Genomic DNA, 19,256 nt, shown 5'->3' on the forward strand with positions numbered 1-19,256 from the left:
ATGGCAAAAACTGTAGGAAGAATGAATCTTCATTTTTGCATGAAAATTAAATAGAGCTGGTACTGTTCTTTGCACACAACTTATATATATGTTATATATATTTCAAGTATCAATATTTGTAAACTACAGTGTACCATAGCCCTAAACATGCCATATCTATGCAGCTAACCTGTTTATATGTTTCTAATGCTTAACATTAATCTGTTTACATTTTTGGCTTTGTGTATATTTTGGATTTACACCTTATTGATGCATCATATTTTTTAATTGCACTCTTTCCTACTATTTACTGCTGCACAATTCCCCTTGGGATAAATCTATCTTATCTCATCTTATGAGCGTGCATCTTCTTTATACATAATCAAACAATTATGATTTAATTACAGGAAGACATCTGTTTCCTGTTTATGTACTTTCAGTACACACCTATTTTCTGAAACCAAAATGTCCCAATGAAAAGACAATAAGAGTAAGAACTTAACATGCATTTTGTCTAAATAATATATCCATACACTATGTCCCTGATATATTTAGTAATGTATATGCACAATAATCTCTCTTTATCTTAAATTCAATTGGAAAAGGAGGTTGTGTTGAACAATGAGATTCACAGGGGAATACTAGACCCCAAATTAACGACATAAAAAAAGGAAAGGCGGGTCATCATGTATGCTTCCTAAATTTATTTTTGGGTTGCAATGAGGCAAAAATAGGTCTACTATAAACATTTCACACGTTTCACAGGCTGATAAAGTTACAGAACGTAGTGCTTAGCAATGAAAACAAAAGAGAAAAACTTTATTTTTAAGCTATTCTTGTGTCTAAGGATATTAAAACATATATAGTCCATAACATCATCGACATAGGCTTTAAAATTACGTTTTCAGAAGCGTTTTTAAAGACAAGAAAGATAAACACTCTAAATGTAGCTTCTGGGTCGACATTTATTTTGAAACCGATCCCGGAAGTCGTCCCGCTCTTGATGCCGCCATCTTGCCGCTCCCGCTGCTAAATGGACGCGCCGGCAGCTCTGGATGTTATTAACCCGGGAGAGAGGAGCTGGACCGCGGCTGAGCAGGAGGAACCATGACGGCGTCCAAAGACCCGACGAAGAAGAAGCCGAAGGAGGCGCAGCAGGACGAGGTACGTGAACACACCACGGAGACATTTTACTGTTCATCACCTGTGAGGAGACAGACGGAGACAGCTCCAGCTTCGTGATGGACGGCGACTCGTAACGGCTCTGACGTGCTGCTGCTGCTGCTGGAGGGATTACTCCGACACTAGATTACTAAAATACTCAAAGATAAAGTACAGCAAGGTCAGGGCTGTTTCTCGGGAATATTCTGGGTAACTAGGTGGAAAAATACTCTGTTACAAGTAATGTTGATATGTTGATGTACAAGTGTGACCATCAAAATATACTCCAAGTACAAAAAGTGAAAGGACTACTCATTATAAGATGTATTCCTGTGATGGAATGTAACTAAGTACATGTACTCGAGTACAGTTTATGAAATACTTGTACTTTACTTGCTTATAAGTATATCCATTTCCTGCTACTTTATACTTCCACTCCATTTTTTTGGGGCAAGTATTGTACTCCATTACATTTATTTGCTATCTTTAGTTACTAGTTACTTTGCAGAGTAGTTACTAGTTACAATACATTTATTTTATCTGCAATCGGATAAAAAAAAAAATCCAGTCATCAGAAATATGCTGATTATCTGATAATTATTGTATGCAGTTATACATACATGCAAATACATGTATAATTTACTCTTACTTGTACTTTTGATACTTAACTATTTTTAATATCGGCTATTTTAAGACTTTTACTCGAGTACTATTCATATGGGTGACTTTGACTTTCACCAAAGTAATATTTTAACACGATATCTCTACTTTCACTCAAGTATGTTTTTGTATATCTTGAGTAATTTAATGTAACTAAGTGCATTTATTCAAGTAGCCTACTGTACTTGAGTACAATTTTGAGCTACTTGTACTTGAGTATTTCCATTTTCTGTTACTATATACTTCCACTCCACTACATTTTTCGAAGCAAAAGTTATACTATTTGATTGCTTTAGTTACTTTACAGATTACATGCTGCATGTTTAAATAAATGTACAATAAAAAACAAAAACACTGATTCTGATGATCAGAAAAATGTTGAATACTGGATCTGATACAGTACATACATGTGAATACAAGTATAATTTACTTTTATTTGTATCATGATACTTAAGTACATTTAATATCCGATGGTTAAAGACTTTTACTCAAGTACTACTCATATGGGTGACTTTCACTAAAGTAATATTTTATTTAAGTAGAAATAGAGATATTTGTGTTAAAAAAAAAACCTCTGGTGAAAGTAGAAATAGTGATTAATCTTCTTTACTCAAGTAAAAGTAATAAAGTACAGGCTCTGAAATGTACTTGGAGTGTAAAAGTATCCCTCTGAAGGACATTTCTAAACAAAGCTAACTGAAGCTCACATCATATTGCACACAGCTGTTCCTGAACGCACCACAAAGATAGTTGATTGTAGAGTCTCGTCTGTGAAGCGTCGTAAATAATTGATTAATTCCTCTAATAATGAAAATGTAGGGAGGAGATAGTAGAGATATTTGTGTTCAAATGTAGGGAGGAAAAGCCAAGTACTTAGGTAAAGTGTTTGTAGTAAAATTAAAATACTTAAAGTACAAGTACATGTTTGCAGTATATTCATGTGTTCATGTTAAAATTCCATCTTAATTTCCTTAAAATCTGATATATGTCTGGGAAATCCACATTAGAGTCTTCTCCACATTCAGTTTGTCGATCTATTTCTGTCTTTCTCTCGCTCTCGCTCTCTCTCTCTCTCTCTCTCTCTCTCTCTCTCTCTCTCTCTCTCTCTCTCTCTCTCTCTCTCCTCCACACACACACACTCTCACAACACACACTCACAACACAAACACTGACACACACACTTGATTTCCCCGCTTGCTTTCCTTTCCACTGGAGTGAATCTGATCAACAGACTGTAGCAGTGGACTGTGTCTGACACACACACACACACACACACACACACACACACACACACACAGAGTATGCAGAGAATTAGCTCAGAGATGTCGAACTAATACTCAGAGAGCAGTCGATGGCTCAGTGGTGTGCGAAGAATGCCGTTTCCAGCTCGCCGACAGTACAGACAGGGACACGTGACGCAGATTGTTGTGGACACATTAGTGACTCTTATCTTCATGATTATAGTCCTTCAGTTACACTCGACTCAGCACCACATACAGTACGAGTGTTGTTCAGTGGATCTACTGTATAACACTGGAACTCAAAGGATTTAGGCTGTTTCACAGTGCTACAGTTAGCTTAATATAACGTATGTACTTTATACAGGCCATTCATTTGTCATTTTGTATTTTCAGGCTAAGGTACTTAGGATCTGAGTACTTCTTCCACGATGATGAATTACAAATAGGAAAGAGGAAAATGGACCCAAATGCACGATACGACAGGCAGTGATATCAGTGAATGAGGTTTATTTAGGATCAATGGCAAGAACAGGCAAACAAGACAGGATCAAGACAACATAAAGGCAGGATCAAGGAAACTTGACAGATGACTCAACAAAAACTAAACTAATGACTAGAGACAGCAGGCAGGAATATCAATAGATGATGTTTATTCAGGATCAACGGCGAGAACAGGCAAACACAGCAGGATCAGGGAAACTCAATGGCACGATCAGGGCAACACAGCAGCAAAATCAGGGCTAGACGACAGCAGGATCAGGGTAACTCAACAGATGACTCAACGAAGACTAAACTAATGACTAGAGATGGCAAGCAGGAATATCAGTGGATGAAGTCTATTCAGGATTAGTGGCAGAAACAGGCAAACATGGCAGGATCAGGGCAACAAAAACGGCAGGATCAGGTAAACTCAACAGATGACTCAACAAAGACTAGACTAATAATTGGAGATGGCAGGCAGGAATATCAATAGATGAAGTTTATTCAGGATCAACAGCAGGAAAGGGGAAACACGGCAGGATCATGGCAACTCAGCGGCAGGATCAGGGAAACTTGACAGATGACTTGACAAAGACTAAACTAATAACTAGAGGCTGCAGGCAGGAATATCAGTGGATGAAGTTTATGCAGGATCATCGGCAGGAACAGGCAAACACGGCAGGATCAAGGAAACTCAACAGATGACTCGACAAAGACTAAACTAATATCTGGAGTTAAAAACAAACTAAACCAACCGGGGGGGTGAGGTGCAGGTGGAGAAAGGCGAAGTAACTTCCCATCTAACTTTCAGCAAGCATGAAGTATTTCCCAAAATTTCAAACCGTTGCTTTGAAACGGTAACATCATATCCTTCATAGCAAATGAAGCAGGACAGTTGCGAGTTTGAACAGCTGTGGCATAATCAAAGTTTTCTGGAAATGGGCTGCTTAAGATCAAGAGTTTTGCATCTTTTCTCAGATATTAAATCCCGTACCTGGAAAGCAACACGTGTATCTTGCTTACCTCTCTAGATACAAGTCTTACAGGGGAAACAAGTTGCTGCTGGAAAAGTCAGCACCCAGTCTGACAAGTTTGATGTGTGAAAGAGGCTTCACACTGTCTTCTTTGATGCATCTCTGTGTCTTTCTCTGAACCTTTGAAGAATGGTGAATTTAACACCATATGACAGCTACCTATTACAGTTCCCTGCAGTGGCACTGCTGGAAACTTTCGAGTCCACGCCAGTTTTCAGGCTGAACCAAAAAAAATCCCTCTTGCATCATTTTCGCCCTCTTTTCTCTCTCTTGTTTTAAAGTCCTGGCTGCAGGTAACTTTCATCATCATAGCCTGGAGTGAGAGTGAAAAGATCAGTCCAGAGCGATGATGTAACCCAGTAGCTTTCTCTGTATCACATAAAAAAGTTTTGGATGTCCAAGAGTCTTTTAGCAAACCGCTGCGTCTCTGCCCTTTGGCACAGATGAGAGCATCTGAAAGGCTGAAAAATGTAAAATCAAAAGCTCAGATTACATTTTTCATGTCAAGACCAAGTGTTGTCTTTCTTTTCCTTTTCTCTCTTTTTTTTTTTTTTAGCACAAAAAGCTTTACTCTAATGGCTCTTTTTGCTGGATAATCACCACTCTGTCTAGACAGGATGAATGTTAGCTGCATGGGAGTCCGTCTCCTTTCACTGACCAGTTATAAGAAGAGCTGGACTGGCAAATTCAAAAATCAATTCATCTTATAGTCGGATAAAAAATGACTTTTATTCTTTGTTTAAAATCTTTATCGCATACGAAACTTGAAATATCGCCCATTCTGTTTATTGAGACAAAAGGAAATAATAGTTAATGTTTTCTTCCATTGTTTTTGTCTCCTTTTGTATTGTTTAATGTGTTATTTTGATAAACCGTTCGCACATTGTGCTGAACTGAAGCAAGGACAGGAGAGGAGACACTGGTATTAAAATAAATCACCAATCTGGATATGATGCACAGGCTGTTCTTGCTCTAGACTTGGAGAGGAGTAATACAGGATTACAGTAATCTGTGGACAAAGATGAAATGTACTCTTCAAACTAAAAAAAAAAGCAGAAAAATATGATTAGATACTTACTGGAGTCAACCTTTGTGTATTTACCCTAAAACTGCAAGGGCAAATGTCTCCCCGGGGTTATGCAGTAAATCTTTGTGTGGTAATTGGTCATTTGAGATGGTTTGTCAAATATTATTATATTTCCTGCATGTTGCCCCTTTTTACATTCAGGAGAATATGAATGAATATGAATTAGTTTTTGTTAAAATTTTAGCACAAAAAAATATGGTTTTGGAATGAAATGTTTGACAATCACAGATGGGTGATTTTGAACTGTTTGCAGTTGGTGTCATTACTATGTTTACAGTGTCCAGTGTTCCCAAGGGCCAATGTTAGAGTTGTGACCGGAGCACAGTAGGAGGGTTAATGTCTGTTAACAGACTATTGACCTGGGGAGGACCTGGGAACGAAGGACAATGAGAACATAGGTCCCTTGGGGACACAGGACCATGGGAGCTTAAGACCCTGGGAATTTAGGACTTCTTGAATTTAGAAACCTTGGCACATAGGACCCAGGTACTTGGAGCCCTGGGAATGTAGTACAGTAGGATCTCAGGGCCCTGTGTACATAGGAATCTTGGAACATAGGACCCTGAAAACATAGACAGTAGGAACCTGGGTCCCTGGGAACACGGATCCCTGGGAACACGGATCCCTGGGAACGTACTACGTTAGGAACTTCAGACCCTGATAACCTGGGATCCTAGAAACCTGGGAACATAGTACATAGGAACTTGGGACCCTGGGAACACACTGTAGGTCCTGGAAACTTAGGACCCTGGGAGCATAAATCCTTGGGAATGTAGTAAATTAGGAACTTAGGACCCTGACAACATAGGTCCTGAGAATATAGGAGCTTAGGAATATAAGAGACTGGAAACATAGTACATTAAGAACTTGGGACCCTGATAACATAGGAACCTGTGAAGTCAGGAACCTGGGAACATGGGACTTTTTGAACTTGGGACCCCAAGGGAACAAATGATTCTGGAAACATAGAAGCGTTCCCATTGGTTGTTCTATACAGGGTCCCCCTTGGTAGGATGCAACAATGATAACTCGTTTATTTTTGTGTGTTTGCAGGAGTTTGTGGACGTCAGCCCCCCACAGAGGAACTGGAAGGGCATCGCCATCTCTCTGCTGGTGATCGTGGTGGTCTGCTCTCTCATCACCATGTCTGTGGTCGTCCTCACACCCGGTATGTCAGCTGTAAATGCATGCTTTTATACTCCTTTTATCAGCTGTAAGAATAGACTGGATTTGACTGGAGTTTACTGTATTTTCCCAGTGGAGCTCCCTGGCAGCAGCAAGTCGAGGCTGACTGTGGCAGATCTGTTCAAGCCAGAGTTCAGCGTTCACGACCCCGAGGCCACGTGGATCAGTGGTGAGTGCTGCATGTTCACTGCTCTGAAAGACTTGATATTAATAAATGCATCAGTTCCTACCAAACTGAGCAAGGCAACTAAAACTCCTCAGCTGTGTCACATGTCTGCATTAAGGGAGACATGGAGGTGATATTGAGAGGAGAGTGTGATGGTGATGTAACAGGAGAACAAAACAATGTGACTTTTAGATGATGACAGGGGTGAGTCGACGTGTGTGCGAGTTTCTGAAGGCTGATAACATGATTTTGTATTTTTTACCTTCTCGAAATAAAAATATATGTGCTCTTTTGTCACAGTTTGAATGGCACAGCTGGTCGCGTCTGGCTCTTACAGAAATTCAAAACAGTTTCAGGTGCGACAGCTGGTATAACAACAGTGGGGTTTTAACATCTTCACGCTCTTTTCTCACCGTGAACACCTTTGCTTATCGAGGTTCATTTTCTCCCCCATGGCACCTTGAAGATTTGAAAATGCAGAGTTGAAAGTCACCAAAAATAAATGCTGCATCAGAATCGGATCAGGTTAATTTAATAAAAAGCCAATTTTGTCCACATAAAGTCGTCACACCTGAGGACTGAAAGGATACCAGCGGAGGAAATACATGTTCACGCTCGGAGAGCTTTGGGTGAAAAGTTCAGAGCACTGTGGGAAGTGCATTAGTGGAAAATGAGAATCTCTCCACCTGAGGTTTCATTACAGTCTCCAAACATTTGTCAGTGAAGAGCGGTGGACGGTATCACTTTCATATATATTAAAACCATTTATTCACCAAGATCATCGACTCTAAAGTGAGATACTCTCTGCAAAGTTACAGAGAATTCAGTCCAGATAATCTCATACGGAAGACGTCGTTCAGGCAGGTAAAACACCTGTTCCCAAAATATATGCAGCTGAAAGACTTCTCGGGAATCCGAGATGCATTCAGGGTCACCGGCAAGTTTTTAGAAATACAGAAGGAGTTTGTCCAAGGTCTCCCAGAAGATCCTCTAAAAAATCCCTAAAAAAACCTTTGACAAGCCACCGAAAACTCTGCATATGTACATTTTATTTATTCACTTAATGGTTCAGTTAAGTCAAAAATGTGTTGCCTCACATTATGATGACAAAAATAAAGTAAAAATTATAATAAAAGTCATCAAAATAAAAAATGTATCTAAAATGAATAACAATTCAATCGAATTAATTGACATTTTAATACAATATAAAATGTAAATGAACAAACAAATCAGTTATCAGAATTAAAAAAGAAACTCAGATTAAATGAAAAAAGTTCAATAAAATTACAATAAAATAATTCACGTAAACATTAAATAATATAATTAGATTGAAGTTTATTTTAGAAATCCAATTATCAACCAAATTAAACCACTTTCAAATCAAATTAAATTATTTAAAGTTTACACACTTTTATTCACACTTAAATCAGTAATCAGAATTAAACACAACCTTAAATTAAAAATGAAAAAAGTAAAATTTAATTAAATCATATCCTATAAAATTATAACAAATTTACAATTAAATTGAATTCAAACAAATTAGCCAAAATAAACTGAGAATGATACAAAAATAAGAATTAAATAACATTTTCAAAATAAGCAGATTTTATTAAGAAATGTTTTAGATGTTTTATAAAGCTGGTCACAAATATCAAGTATGAAGACGTAAGACAGTAAATTATTGACTTGTTTTGTTGTAACTCAGCCAGTTAGGATCTACTTTTAGCTCCTCGTCTCCTGATCTTCTGTTTGTTTTCCAGCCATCTCTGTTATTTACCTCTCCACTTGAACAAACAGTGCTCAGTGCATAAACAGATCAACTAATTGAAGTGACTCCTGCTGACCTGCGTGTCAGAACACAGATGGCCTCACAGTGTCGCGTTGAATCGAGCGTACGACGGCCTGCAGTGAGTCAGGGTCAGATATCCTCTCACCCTCTGACAAACAAACAACAACAATAAGACGCAGCAGTCGATGAAATCTTCTCATCGACTCTACATGTCACTGGAAGCCGGAGGAGAAAGAGCTAACGGAGTATGTTTGTTCCTGGTTTGAGTTACCGCTTTGAAATAACAGAAATTAGATAAACCTGCGTATTAATGGAGCTTGACCTGGAGTTAATGTAGCATAAACTCTTTTCCTTCTCTTGTTCCTTCTTGTTTATTTCTACATTTCCATTAACAGTTCCTCTGAAAACTTTCTCGTGTTTAATGAGCGTATCAAACACGTTTTGTGGCTGTACTTCCCTCGGTTTAATCACTCTTCTACCAAACACCATCTGTATCTGTACCTCTGGCAGCGGAAAAAAACATCTCTCTCTCTCTGTACGTATGTTAAGCAACCCCGTCTCCTAGAAATTATGTTTGTAAGCAACTAATTTGCAACAGCAGATGTGTTTTTGGAAAGATCATAATTCTGCCTCCGTACAATTTTCACCCACAGAGGCGGGAAACTTTTTTATTTGCTATATTTCATTTGCAGAGGTGTCAAGAGTCCACACATTCTTTACTCAAGTAGAAAAAGCGTTTCTTGTGTAAGAAAAAAAAAAGACTCGGTATTCATTCAACTTCTTTACTCAATTAAAAGTAATAAAGTACAGGCTCTGACATGTACTCAGAGTAGAAAACTGACTGAAGCTCACGTCATATTAAAATCATTCAAAGTCCCAGCTGTTCCTGAACACACCACAAAGATTTGTTGGGTCTCATTCCCTGGACGTCAAATATCCAGGCAGAGGGCTGCAGGGTCTCTGCAGATACGAGACACCAACATGCCTTTTTTTTGTCGGGAAGTCGGCGTGCAGTGACGCAGAATAAGAACAATTCCCCTCAAATGCATTTAAACTAAAGTAGCGAGCCTGTTTTGAAAATGCAAGGAGGAGAAAGTTCAGATAAAGCTTCTCTGAACCAGAAGACCATAACTCGAAGCCTTTGCAAGATGGATTCAAGCCTGACCTTGTGACTCCAGCTGCCTCACAGCGTAAATGCATTCACAGCTCTCCGGACATTGCTTCCCTCACATCAGGGCAAATGCTGCCTCCATCACACCTTGCCACTTGAGTTTGCTGACCTTTCTCCTCCCCACTCTGTCCCCGGGCCACATCTCCAACACCTCCTCATTACGTTTTCTTCCCGTGTTACATAAGAAGCTCTCGGCCGGAGGTGTTGCAGCACAGCCTTGATCTGCGGCCTTTATTGTGTCACACAGCATGCGGAGAGCAACATGCCTCCACATGTTCTCGCTCGTATTCAGCACCGAGCGTGGCGAATCTCGAAACGTCTGTGTTGTTTAACTGGCTTCTTGACAGTGTGACAGATTGTGTTTGCGTTCGAGGCTCGTGGAAGAAGAGAAAAGATTAAGGGAGGAAGAGAAAAGAAAATAGCTGCTGTAGCTGGAGGAGCTGAGCAGGAAAAACAAAAAAATCACAGCGGGTTTGTTGACAACATGACAGCTAAATTATAGCTTTAATGGTAAACTTGGGAAGGTAGATGACTAAATATATCCGTGACACCTTTCTGGAGACTTGCTGGGAGTGACAGACGGAGAGACACAAGGACAGAGGTGGATGGCAACAGTGAGGGATGGATATGAAAGAGATTCACTGCCTGCTGCGTCCTTCGCTTCCACAGGGAGATAATACTAATGACTAGTCCTGCGGCCCGTGGCTTCTCATTATGGACCCTCGTTGGGATGGCCACACACACACTCAAGCACACACACACGTATGTTTAAGTGTGCTTGTGAGGACTGTAGTTCACTCCGTCAAAGCGGGGACCCATTTGATCTGATGGAATCTGTTTCACTCTTGACAGTCGGGAGATAAAAAGTGCGAAAAAGTAAACAGTGTGTGGTGTTTTAAAGAAGCTATAATCAATATTCTAATTAATGATTGATCTCGTGGCGCGTAGTGATCAACACATCAATTCCCTGCAGTTCTACAGAGCTTTAATGTGAATTTAAACTGTTTTGGGATATATGGCCCTAAAATATTATCATGATATTCCAGGGATTTTTTTTGCGATAATTATATGCTTGATGATGTGACAAAAACCTAAAAATATAATTTTTTTTGTTGGCCATGTTCGCGTTAAACAACCAAGTTACAGCATGTTAATTTGTGAGCTTTAAGAGTACACAAGGACAATTTTTGTTGGCTTCAAACAGAGCCAGGCTTACTGTTTTAATTCTTTATGCTAAGCTAAGCAAACTGGCTAATAGCATGGATAATATTTAAGGTATAGACATCAAAGCGAATTAACTAAATTCCCAACATTTTGTACTGTTTCCTCAAACTCTAGAGCTCAGTTACCCTAAAAAAACATGTATTTGACAGAAGTGTTTGACTAAACATCCAAACTTGTATTTCTGTTATTGTGCAAAGCAGGAGGTGTTGAGACACAAGATCAATCAGATCCAATAACAATATGATGGATTGACTGTATATTGCTTTGAGACAGTCTGACAGGCTGAATGACTTGTGAGAGTGAGAGCTAACTTGTTGTGTTGTAGGTCAGCCGTCCCATTAGCTGTTTTCTTCAGATTGATGATGACGCTGGGAAATTACCGGCTGACATGTTGTGTGGTGTAAATCTAATGTGGACCAGTTATGATGAGAGCCAAGAGCCCATGTAGACGAGCTTGGTCTGGGTCTGGATTTACTGCCGGGCCTCCTGTAGGTGCTGTGGGTGTAATTCAAACATAATGGAAATTGCTTCCTTGACAACTTCCAGCTCATTTCCTCTTTCTCTTCAGAGTCCTCTTTCAGTGTGCCAGATTGAAGAAAAGCAAGATGTCAAACCCGCGTCCAAACACCTCGGAGAAATGAAACGATATAAAAGATTAAGACGTGTACCTGCAGCTCCTGCGTTCAGTGGCTTCAGTAACAGAGCTGAATACGATTACGATGGTGTTCTCAAACCCATCAGGAAACCAGAGCCAAACAATCAAACACATCAGTGACCAAATCTGTTTTGTGACCGCACAAAGCACGTTTCCCCCAGAACGACACTCAGCACGAATAAGAACAGTGATGAATACAAATAAATAATGTCATCAAGCTCACTTCCCGTTGAAGTAGTGAGATTAGAGTCAGAGTATTGGATGTATAAAGTGTGATGGTAGTTGTTTTCTGAGGATTTAGGACAGCATTTGTTCAAGGGAAAGGCTTGAGATATCATTCACCTTCTTTGGCCTTAAGATTCTGAGAAAACTTCATTTAATATCCCATTGTTTTTTTGTGACGGAGTATCTCATGAACAGTATCTCATGTGGCTCAGTGGGGACACAATTATCGCAATAATCAGCAGACAACATTACAGAATATAACACCTGACAATGGATGTCAGCTCCGTGAATCACTGCTGCAGTCAGGTTGATAAACAGGAGTGAAGATAAAAAAAGTAGTCTGAGCTCTTCTCCCGTCACTAAATGATCTGCATCCGAATTGTAATTACGTTGTAATAACACGGTTTGGCGACTATGTTGAATCGGCTTCAAAGCTTGGTGCTCTTCCTGGGGCTTCGTCCTGCGGTCACTTTCTTGGCAGGACATTTACAGTCTATTGGACCAATAGGAAGCAGCACACAAAGAACATTTGTCCAAATTTATAGTACAGACCAAGCTCAAAAGATTTCTTCACATTTGAGATCTCAGAGCTAACCCTGATTTTCTTGCATCATCGTCAGCATTAAGGATGCCACACTGATTTTATTTTATTTTTTACTTAATATGGGAAGCGTATAATCTTCTCTTTACTTGTATTTATTTTGACATGTGTGCTGTGTATCTGTAGGGTCAACATTGTTATGTATATGGAGATATTGTGTATTCTTAATGTAGAATACTTGTTTATGTCGGGTGAAGTCGAGGGTGATGAAAACATCCAGGTACTTACATAAGACTGTGTGTGTGTGTGATCAGAGTGTGTTACAGACGAGTGCCTCTCGCTGCTCGGCTTGTCATACATGATTGCTAATGAGGTTCATAAACAAAAGGCTACATCTTCAGCAGTGACCCGTATGAATAAAACAACATGATGAATACATTATTTACGTTGATAGAGATAAAAACAAGGATCCTTTCTTCATTCATATATAACCAATAAGTCCAGACACCTTCTTTAAGACACGACATGGCCAAAAGTATGCAGACACTCAAACTTAAATTGCTGCTATTTGATTCGCATTTTCTTTTTTTTCACTCTAACAATGTTAATTTTTTTTAACACTTCTTTGTTAATGCATATTCAGGCTGAAAGCTGCCTGTTCTCACACAGCACTGTGATTTCCTGCCCTGCAATCAGACACAAATTCACTGTGAATGAGTTTCAGGAGTTCGTCAGAGGCGAGTGAGCGGAGGCACAGCTGCTCTGGGTTCAGTTTGATGACGATGTTCAGAAACAGTTCGTTCGGATTCAGGGATTTAAACTAAGAGGTTGAAAGTGAAGGAGATGCAGCATAAACTAAGAGTGTTTGTTGCAGTATATCAAATTCTGACTACTATTTATTCTATTTATCTTTGTTTCTCTTTGTTAGCATTAAAATAGGAATTGCTGTTGACTTTAAAATATCTTTTATGTATTTGTCTGTTTGTTTCGCGTTGACCAAAATGGCTGCCTGTTAACCGCCACTTTAAAAACTCCTTTTAAGGTGTAGATGGAGCAGAATGCAGTCTAGTTTACAATTAAGTGAAAATACACAGAGGTTTGGTGGGGGTGGAGTTTGAGTGAGGAAACAATGAAAAGACTGAAATAAAAAAAAAAAGCTGTTAAAACACACGTTGAGATGTTGTTGACATCACCTCACAACCTGCTGTGAGATTTCAGCTCTCGCAGGTGAATTAATGTGACAGCAGGTGTGGAAGGTGCATCTATGACCTGCGTCAGATAAGAGAAATCCAGGACAGCATCAGTGTGAATGTGTGTTTCTGTGAATTACAAATGCTCCCGGTGGACAGAGAGACGGCTAATGAAGTGGCAAGCTCTGAATCTCCGGTGTGGAGGGGGTGTCTCTGCTTCCATTTCTTCTTCTGCAGAAGGTGCAGCACTTCCTCTCTCTTTTATTATTATTTGCCAGATAAAAAGAATAAGACCCCACAGGAATAACATTCATTATCATCCGTCTGACCTCTCCTGCTGATTGATGTCACTTATAATTTTCACGTTTAATGTCACAGCAAAGAAGAGCCTCGTCTGTCTTTTATCTCCTGCAGAGGCCACAGCGAGGTGTAGATATTAAAACCAGGATTAATTAGAGCTGTTTGGCTTCCTGATTGCAGATAACTGGCTGAACAATGAGTCGACACATTATGTTGTCGTAAAGGATAATATAAAGTTAAATGGCGAAGCGCTAATTACGCCATAGCTTCCTGTATTTTTAGACTTGTTCTCTTTATGCATTCAAGGTTGGTCACAAATTTTCCACAAACTCAGTACATGAAAGTACTCGTATTTCATCTTCAACATCTGGTGATCACAGGTTCGATTAAACTAATTGATTTCACTCATATGTTGCTCTGATCAGACCCTTTGTTGGACTTTGACGACGTAATGTGACTTCAACCTGAGCAGAAGTCTATTGGTGTGTTCAGACCAAGCAAATAGATGTAGACTGAATTAATCTGTTTTACCACATCGGTATGGACCCAAAACAAACAGATTTCTTTGTGATCTGACTGCAATAAACGGCTCTAAGGACGCCGAAATAACAACATCATAATGCCGCCTTGTAAAAAGCCTGAATCATGCTTTGTCAGGTCTGTCGGCTAGAAGACGAGCAAACACCTTTTAAAATGCTTGTTCCTTGAATGGAGTTTGGATAGATCAGTGCTGTGCTGAGACATATTTCCATGACTTACCGGGTAGTCAGACTTCCTCGCTCACTTTCCTCCACGGCAGGAGGATGGACGGAAACAAAGTGTTTTTTTTCACTTGGATGTTTGTGACACATTTGAAGAAATGAGATGTTGCGTTCACTAGAATGAAACGGATGAACGGACGGACGGACAACCCGGAAACATAATGTTTCTGGCCACAGCTGTAACTGGCGCGGAGGCATAAAAAGATATTTCATTTGTGATTTTGAGGTTTTACAGTCAGAACCTGGTAAATAGTCACTTCCAAATGTCATGAACACAGCATTAGTCCAGTCAACAGTCAGTATTTGCTTCTTTATAAAAAAACTCACTATAACATCACTTTTACTTCACTGTGTTCCTGATACTCGACCAGCAGCACGATTATAGTTCCACCTGCTGCAGCTTTAATCAAACCTCTAATTTACACACTCCGTATGTTCACTTGACCTTTTCTCTCACTTCCTAAAGCCTCTTAAGTCACTCCAGTTGTTCTTTACGTGCAGCTCAGTGACCTTTTAATAAGAGCTGCTGGTCATTAATGTCCGTGTGTTTCCTCTCTCAGACTCAGAGGTGGTGTACAGGAACAGAGACGGTCACGTCATCAAGTTTAACTTCGAGCTGAACGAGACGGAGGTCATTCTGAGCAACAGCACGTTCGTAAGTCTCGTTGAAATGTTATTTCATTCCACAATTATTTCACCATGAGAGAATTTGTGTCCAGTTGAAGCAAGTTAGATGTTGCATGTGTTGGGTTAGCACGACAAAGCTGAAATGCTAACTTTTTTTGACAGGATTATTGGTATTTTACATACTTTGTGGTCAAAAATGTAACTCCTGAAAGACTTTTTAAGATTCTGCAGTTACAAAATGTCCATAAAAATGCATTAAACTATTTTTAGGAAAGCTACAGCGCCTGTGAGCTCCAAAAAATTATATTTTTAATCTTGTATATGTGGGACTCGGCCTCCTAACGTTGCTACCGGCCACCTCTCAACGCTTTATTTAAAACAGAGACCGAGCTGCTCTCTTCTTGTCTTTCTGCTGTGTTGGATCCCCGGAGGCTGCAGAAAACATGTGAGAGCAGCCGGCAGCACCTCACCGCTCTATCTCTGTTACCTCCAGAATCACAATATGATAATATGCCGCTCAGAGGGGGGTTGTGTACCCAGCTGTCGGCCTCCGAGACCGCTAAATCTGCTCACCTCATCTTACCCCAGCACACTCACCGGGATGAGAGGAGAGAGATTCAGTTTGGAATATTATTTTAGATGAGTAACATGCAATCAAATCATTGGATGGTCACTAAAATGATCACAGTTGTCTCTAAGGACCAGACTCCCTTTAAAAAATGTGTAATTTTAAGAACTTTGGAGTGAGGAGAAAACCCCCAGCTGTGACAAATTCTGAATTATTGGTGCTTTCTTATGAAGTTGGCGCTAAATGCAATACATTAAGTTGCATCTTTCTTTGTAGTCCCCAGACTCCCTTAAAAAAATGCTATATTTTGTGTCTTCCTGAGTTTGGAGAAACTTAATAAATGTTGTGAAACGTTGTCAGTTACACATTTTTAATCATTTTGGCCTTCTTGTAAATTCGGCATTAAATGCAATACATCAGGTTGTTTCTCACCTTGTGAAAAGGTGTTGTGGCATGTCTGCTACTTAGTGTCTAAAGTGTGTCTTCCCTGCTGACATTTAGCAGCTGTTTAAACACACCGTTTAAACTGATTTCACTATTAACACTACCTTTTATACAAGAAGACAACATTTTATTGACAATAAACATGTCAAATTTTACAAATATGCCCATGGAGGAAAGCCCTTGTGGAGAAAGTCCCCAGACTCCCTTTAAAAATCACTCAATTTTGTGAGTTTATGAGTTAGGAGAAACTTTATAAATGTCGTGAAAGGCTGTTGATGACCGATTCTTAGTTATTTGGGCATTCTTGTAAATTCGGCAGATATTCTATATGAAGTGTTTTTTCTGTGTGTAACTACATCAAGTCCGGACCAGGTGTTCCAGGTGTGAACTGATGGACTTTAAACTGTCCACTTGTGATCGCATCCTTCAGAACCAGGTCTGAAAACGTCCTAAAAGTCGATCTGAACCACAAAATGAACATTGGCTGTGCTCACACGCGGTATGACTTCCAGGAACATGAAAATATGTCAGTGTTCCTAATCTTGTTATCCATTTAAAAGCTTCAAATATCAGTGTAATCCAACCATGAATGTTTGTCAAAAGCAGGCTAAATTTAGCTGTTTTCTAATTGCATCATTATAATCCAGCTGTTTCATAACACACACACACACTGTAAGAAATTATAAGCCTCTTATTCATACCCTCTCGTCTTCTCTGAAGCACCTTTTTCCTGATAAACGCGCGTCTTTGAAGGGCTCTTTTTTTCTGCCTTCCTCTTTTAATTTTGCAGAATTGTTCCACGCTGTTGTAGCTTGTACTTTTTTAATGGTTGCATAAGGGGATTTGATGAGGATTTGAAGCCCGGTAAGCTCGTCAAAGTATGCGAATGAAATCATAAAAGCAGAGGTGGCCTCGTATTTAGGAAGTCACTCATTTGATCCCCCCCCAAAAATTGCAAACGCCACCAGCTGCAGCATCGAAACTGAACGATCTCACTGACTGGCTGCACAGTTAGAGCCACTTTGAGAAAAAAAGATATTCATTAAGGACTTTTTTTTATGCAATTTAGCACAAAAACTAAATGAGAGACACTTTCAGGCACAAAAAGAAACCTTAAAATCTCAGAATCAGTGACTCTAAGAAGTAAAAACACATGATTTTTAAGTGAGAGCTGGTTTTTAAGGTCCATCTGATCATCTCTCTGCACAACAGTGACTCTGGACAGTTTTGAATTGTCGTCTATAAAACATCCGTCCACCTCGTCCTCTCCCAGAAATGTCAAAACCTGCTGTGGCTCCCCTGAGGTTTTATGGCCTTTAGCTGCGAGATTACTTTTTGCCTGCTGCGTCTTTTTGTCATTGTCACGGGATGAAAGCTGGAAATATGAACAATGTTAGCGGACACAAAAGAGCAATCACAGCCAATCAAATACAGACAATGAAGACTCGCTGCTTTTGTTTACTCGTGTTTTTATTCTCTTCTATACGGCAAGTTTATTGGACCGAAAATTTGAAATTCAGGGTTTTAGCCTCATTTTTAGCCACGTCGGCAACTAAAAGTTCACTTATATACGGTGCTGCAGGAGAGAGTCCTAAAACCTGGAGATAATTTATTGTTCTGGTTCCCTCATCTCAAAGTCATGAAGAAAAGACCTTCACTGACTTTTTCTGCCTAACAAGCTAAATAAACTGAATAAACAAACTGACCTTAAAGGACAAAACAGTTTCATACTGTTTTACTTTGTTTATGTGGCGGACCCTGCCACCTTTTCTAGCTTCAGTGTTCTTGGGACCTTATTTTCCTGAGAACAGCTCGTTTATTCACTGATGGAAATGAGTTTTGTATTATTAAATTAAATATTAAAAGGACTCTACACACCAGGCCGACGGTCGGCTGTCGGGCGTTGTCAAGGCAGTCAGTGAGTGCAGTGTGTCTCGCACCGTTGGCCCTGAACAGCTCTCGTCGGAGGCTTTTTGGGCGACTTGGCGTGTAGAATCGGCGGCGGCTCGCTGATAAGAGAAATCACTCTGATTGGCTGTTCAGGTGAGCAGATCAGTGCAGAAGAGAGAGTCTGGAGTCTGACGCTTTCTCCCGTTTGGTGCAGTTTCTCCTTATTTGTCTCTTCGACAACTTCTTATCCAACATATTCTCCATCAGAAGCAGCTCAAGACTGATGACAAAAATGCTGCTTAATCATAACAATGCTTCGTATTTCCACAGCGAGGCGTTTACTCTCACGCAGGCGCAGAACGGTCGAGCTTGTTGGCTGTCAGCTGTAGTCGTCGCGGTGTGTTCAAGTGCAGCTTTTTGGCCGAGATAAAGAAGAAGTGAAGCGATGCAACAGTCACAGATCCGTTAGTTAATTCTTTGATGTCAGTTTGGTCTGTAGGAGCCTTTTAAAGAGTTTTTTAAGTGTCTTTTAATACAGCGGTTGCTAACAAATGGCTAAATGAGACTATTACTAGGAGTCGTCGGGGACATTAAGCGTCAACCTATTCTAACTCAAACTAAGATGTTGTTTATACCCTCACGCTTTTTTACTTCTGGTGGTGTGGTGTTCATCTGTGAGGATTATCTTACTGAACAAAACATCATCATTTGTTTTCACCACAGAGATTATTTTCCGCAATAATCCAAAATCCAGTTCAGCCTACAAAAATATGTCCTCTCTGCACCACTACCGCTTTTCAGCTACAGTCGGTTTCCTTCGTTGTTTTCTTAATGTGTTAGAAAGTCTAAAAATCTGCCGTGGTTCAGTTTGTTTTTTC

The 19,256-nt window shown here is 39.8% G+C and overlaps 1 protein-coding gene across 3 annotated transcripts in view; it reads left to right on the top strand.

The window, feature by feature from the left end:
* Positions 1 to 19,256, top strand: part of LOC311253428 (inactive dipeptidyl peptidase 10-like) — a 62,083-nt gene that overhangs the window by 22,769 nt on the left and 20,058 nt on the right. For 2 of the 3 annotated variants that reach the window (XM_084347389.1, XM_084347387.1), the window contains 3 exons: positions 6,696 to 6,810; positions 6,901 to 6,996; positions 15,410 to 15,504. In XM_084347389.1, the coding sequence (XP_084203515.1) occupies positions 6,786 to 6,810; positions 6,901 to 6,996; positions 15,410 to 15,504 (216 nt within the window). In that variant the 5' untranslated portion in view covers positions 6,696 to 6,785. Of the gene's footprint in view, positions 1 to 997; positions 1,144 to 6,695; positions 6,811 to 6,900; positions 6,997 to 15,409; positions 15,505 to 19,256 lie in introns of those variants that run through there. The other variant, XM_084347388.1, reaches the window with a different exon arrangement.

This window comes from Pagrus pagrus, assembly GCF_965226575.1.
Source record: "Pagrus pagrus genome assembly, chromosome: 24".
Classification (NCBI taxonomy): Eukaryota; Metazoa; Chordata; class Actinopteri; order Spariformes; family Sparidae; genus Pagrus; species Pagrus pagrus.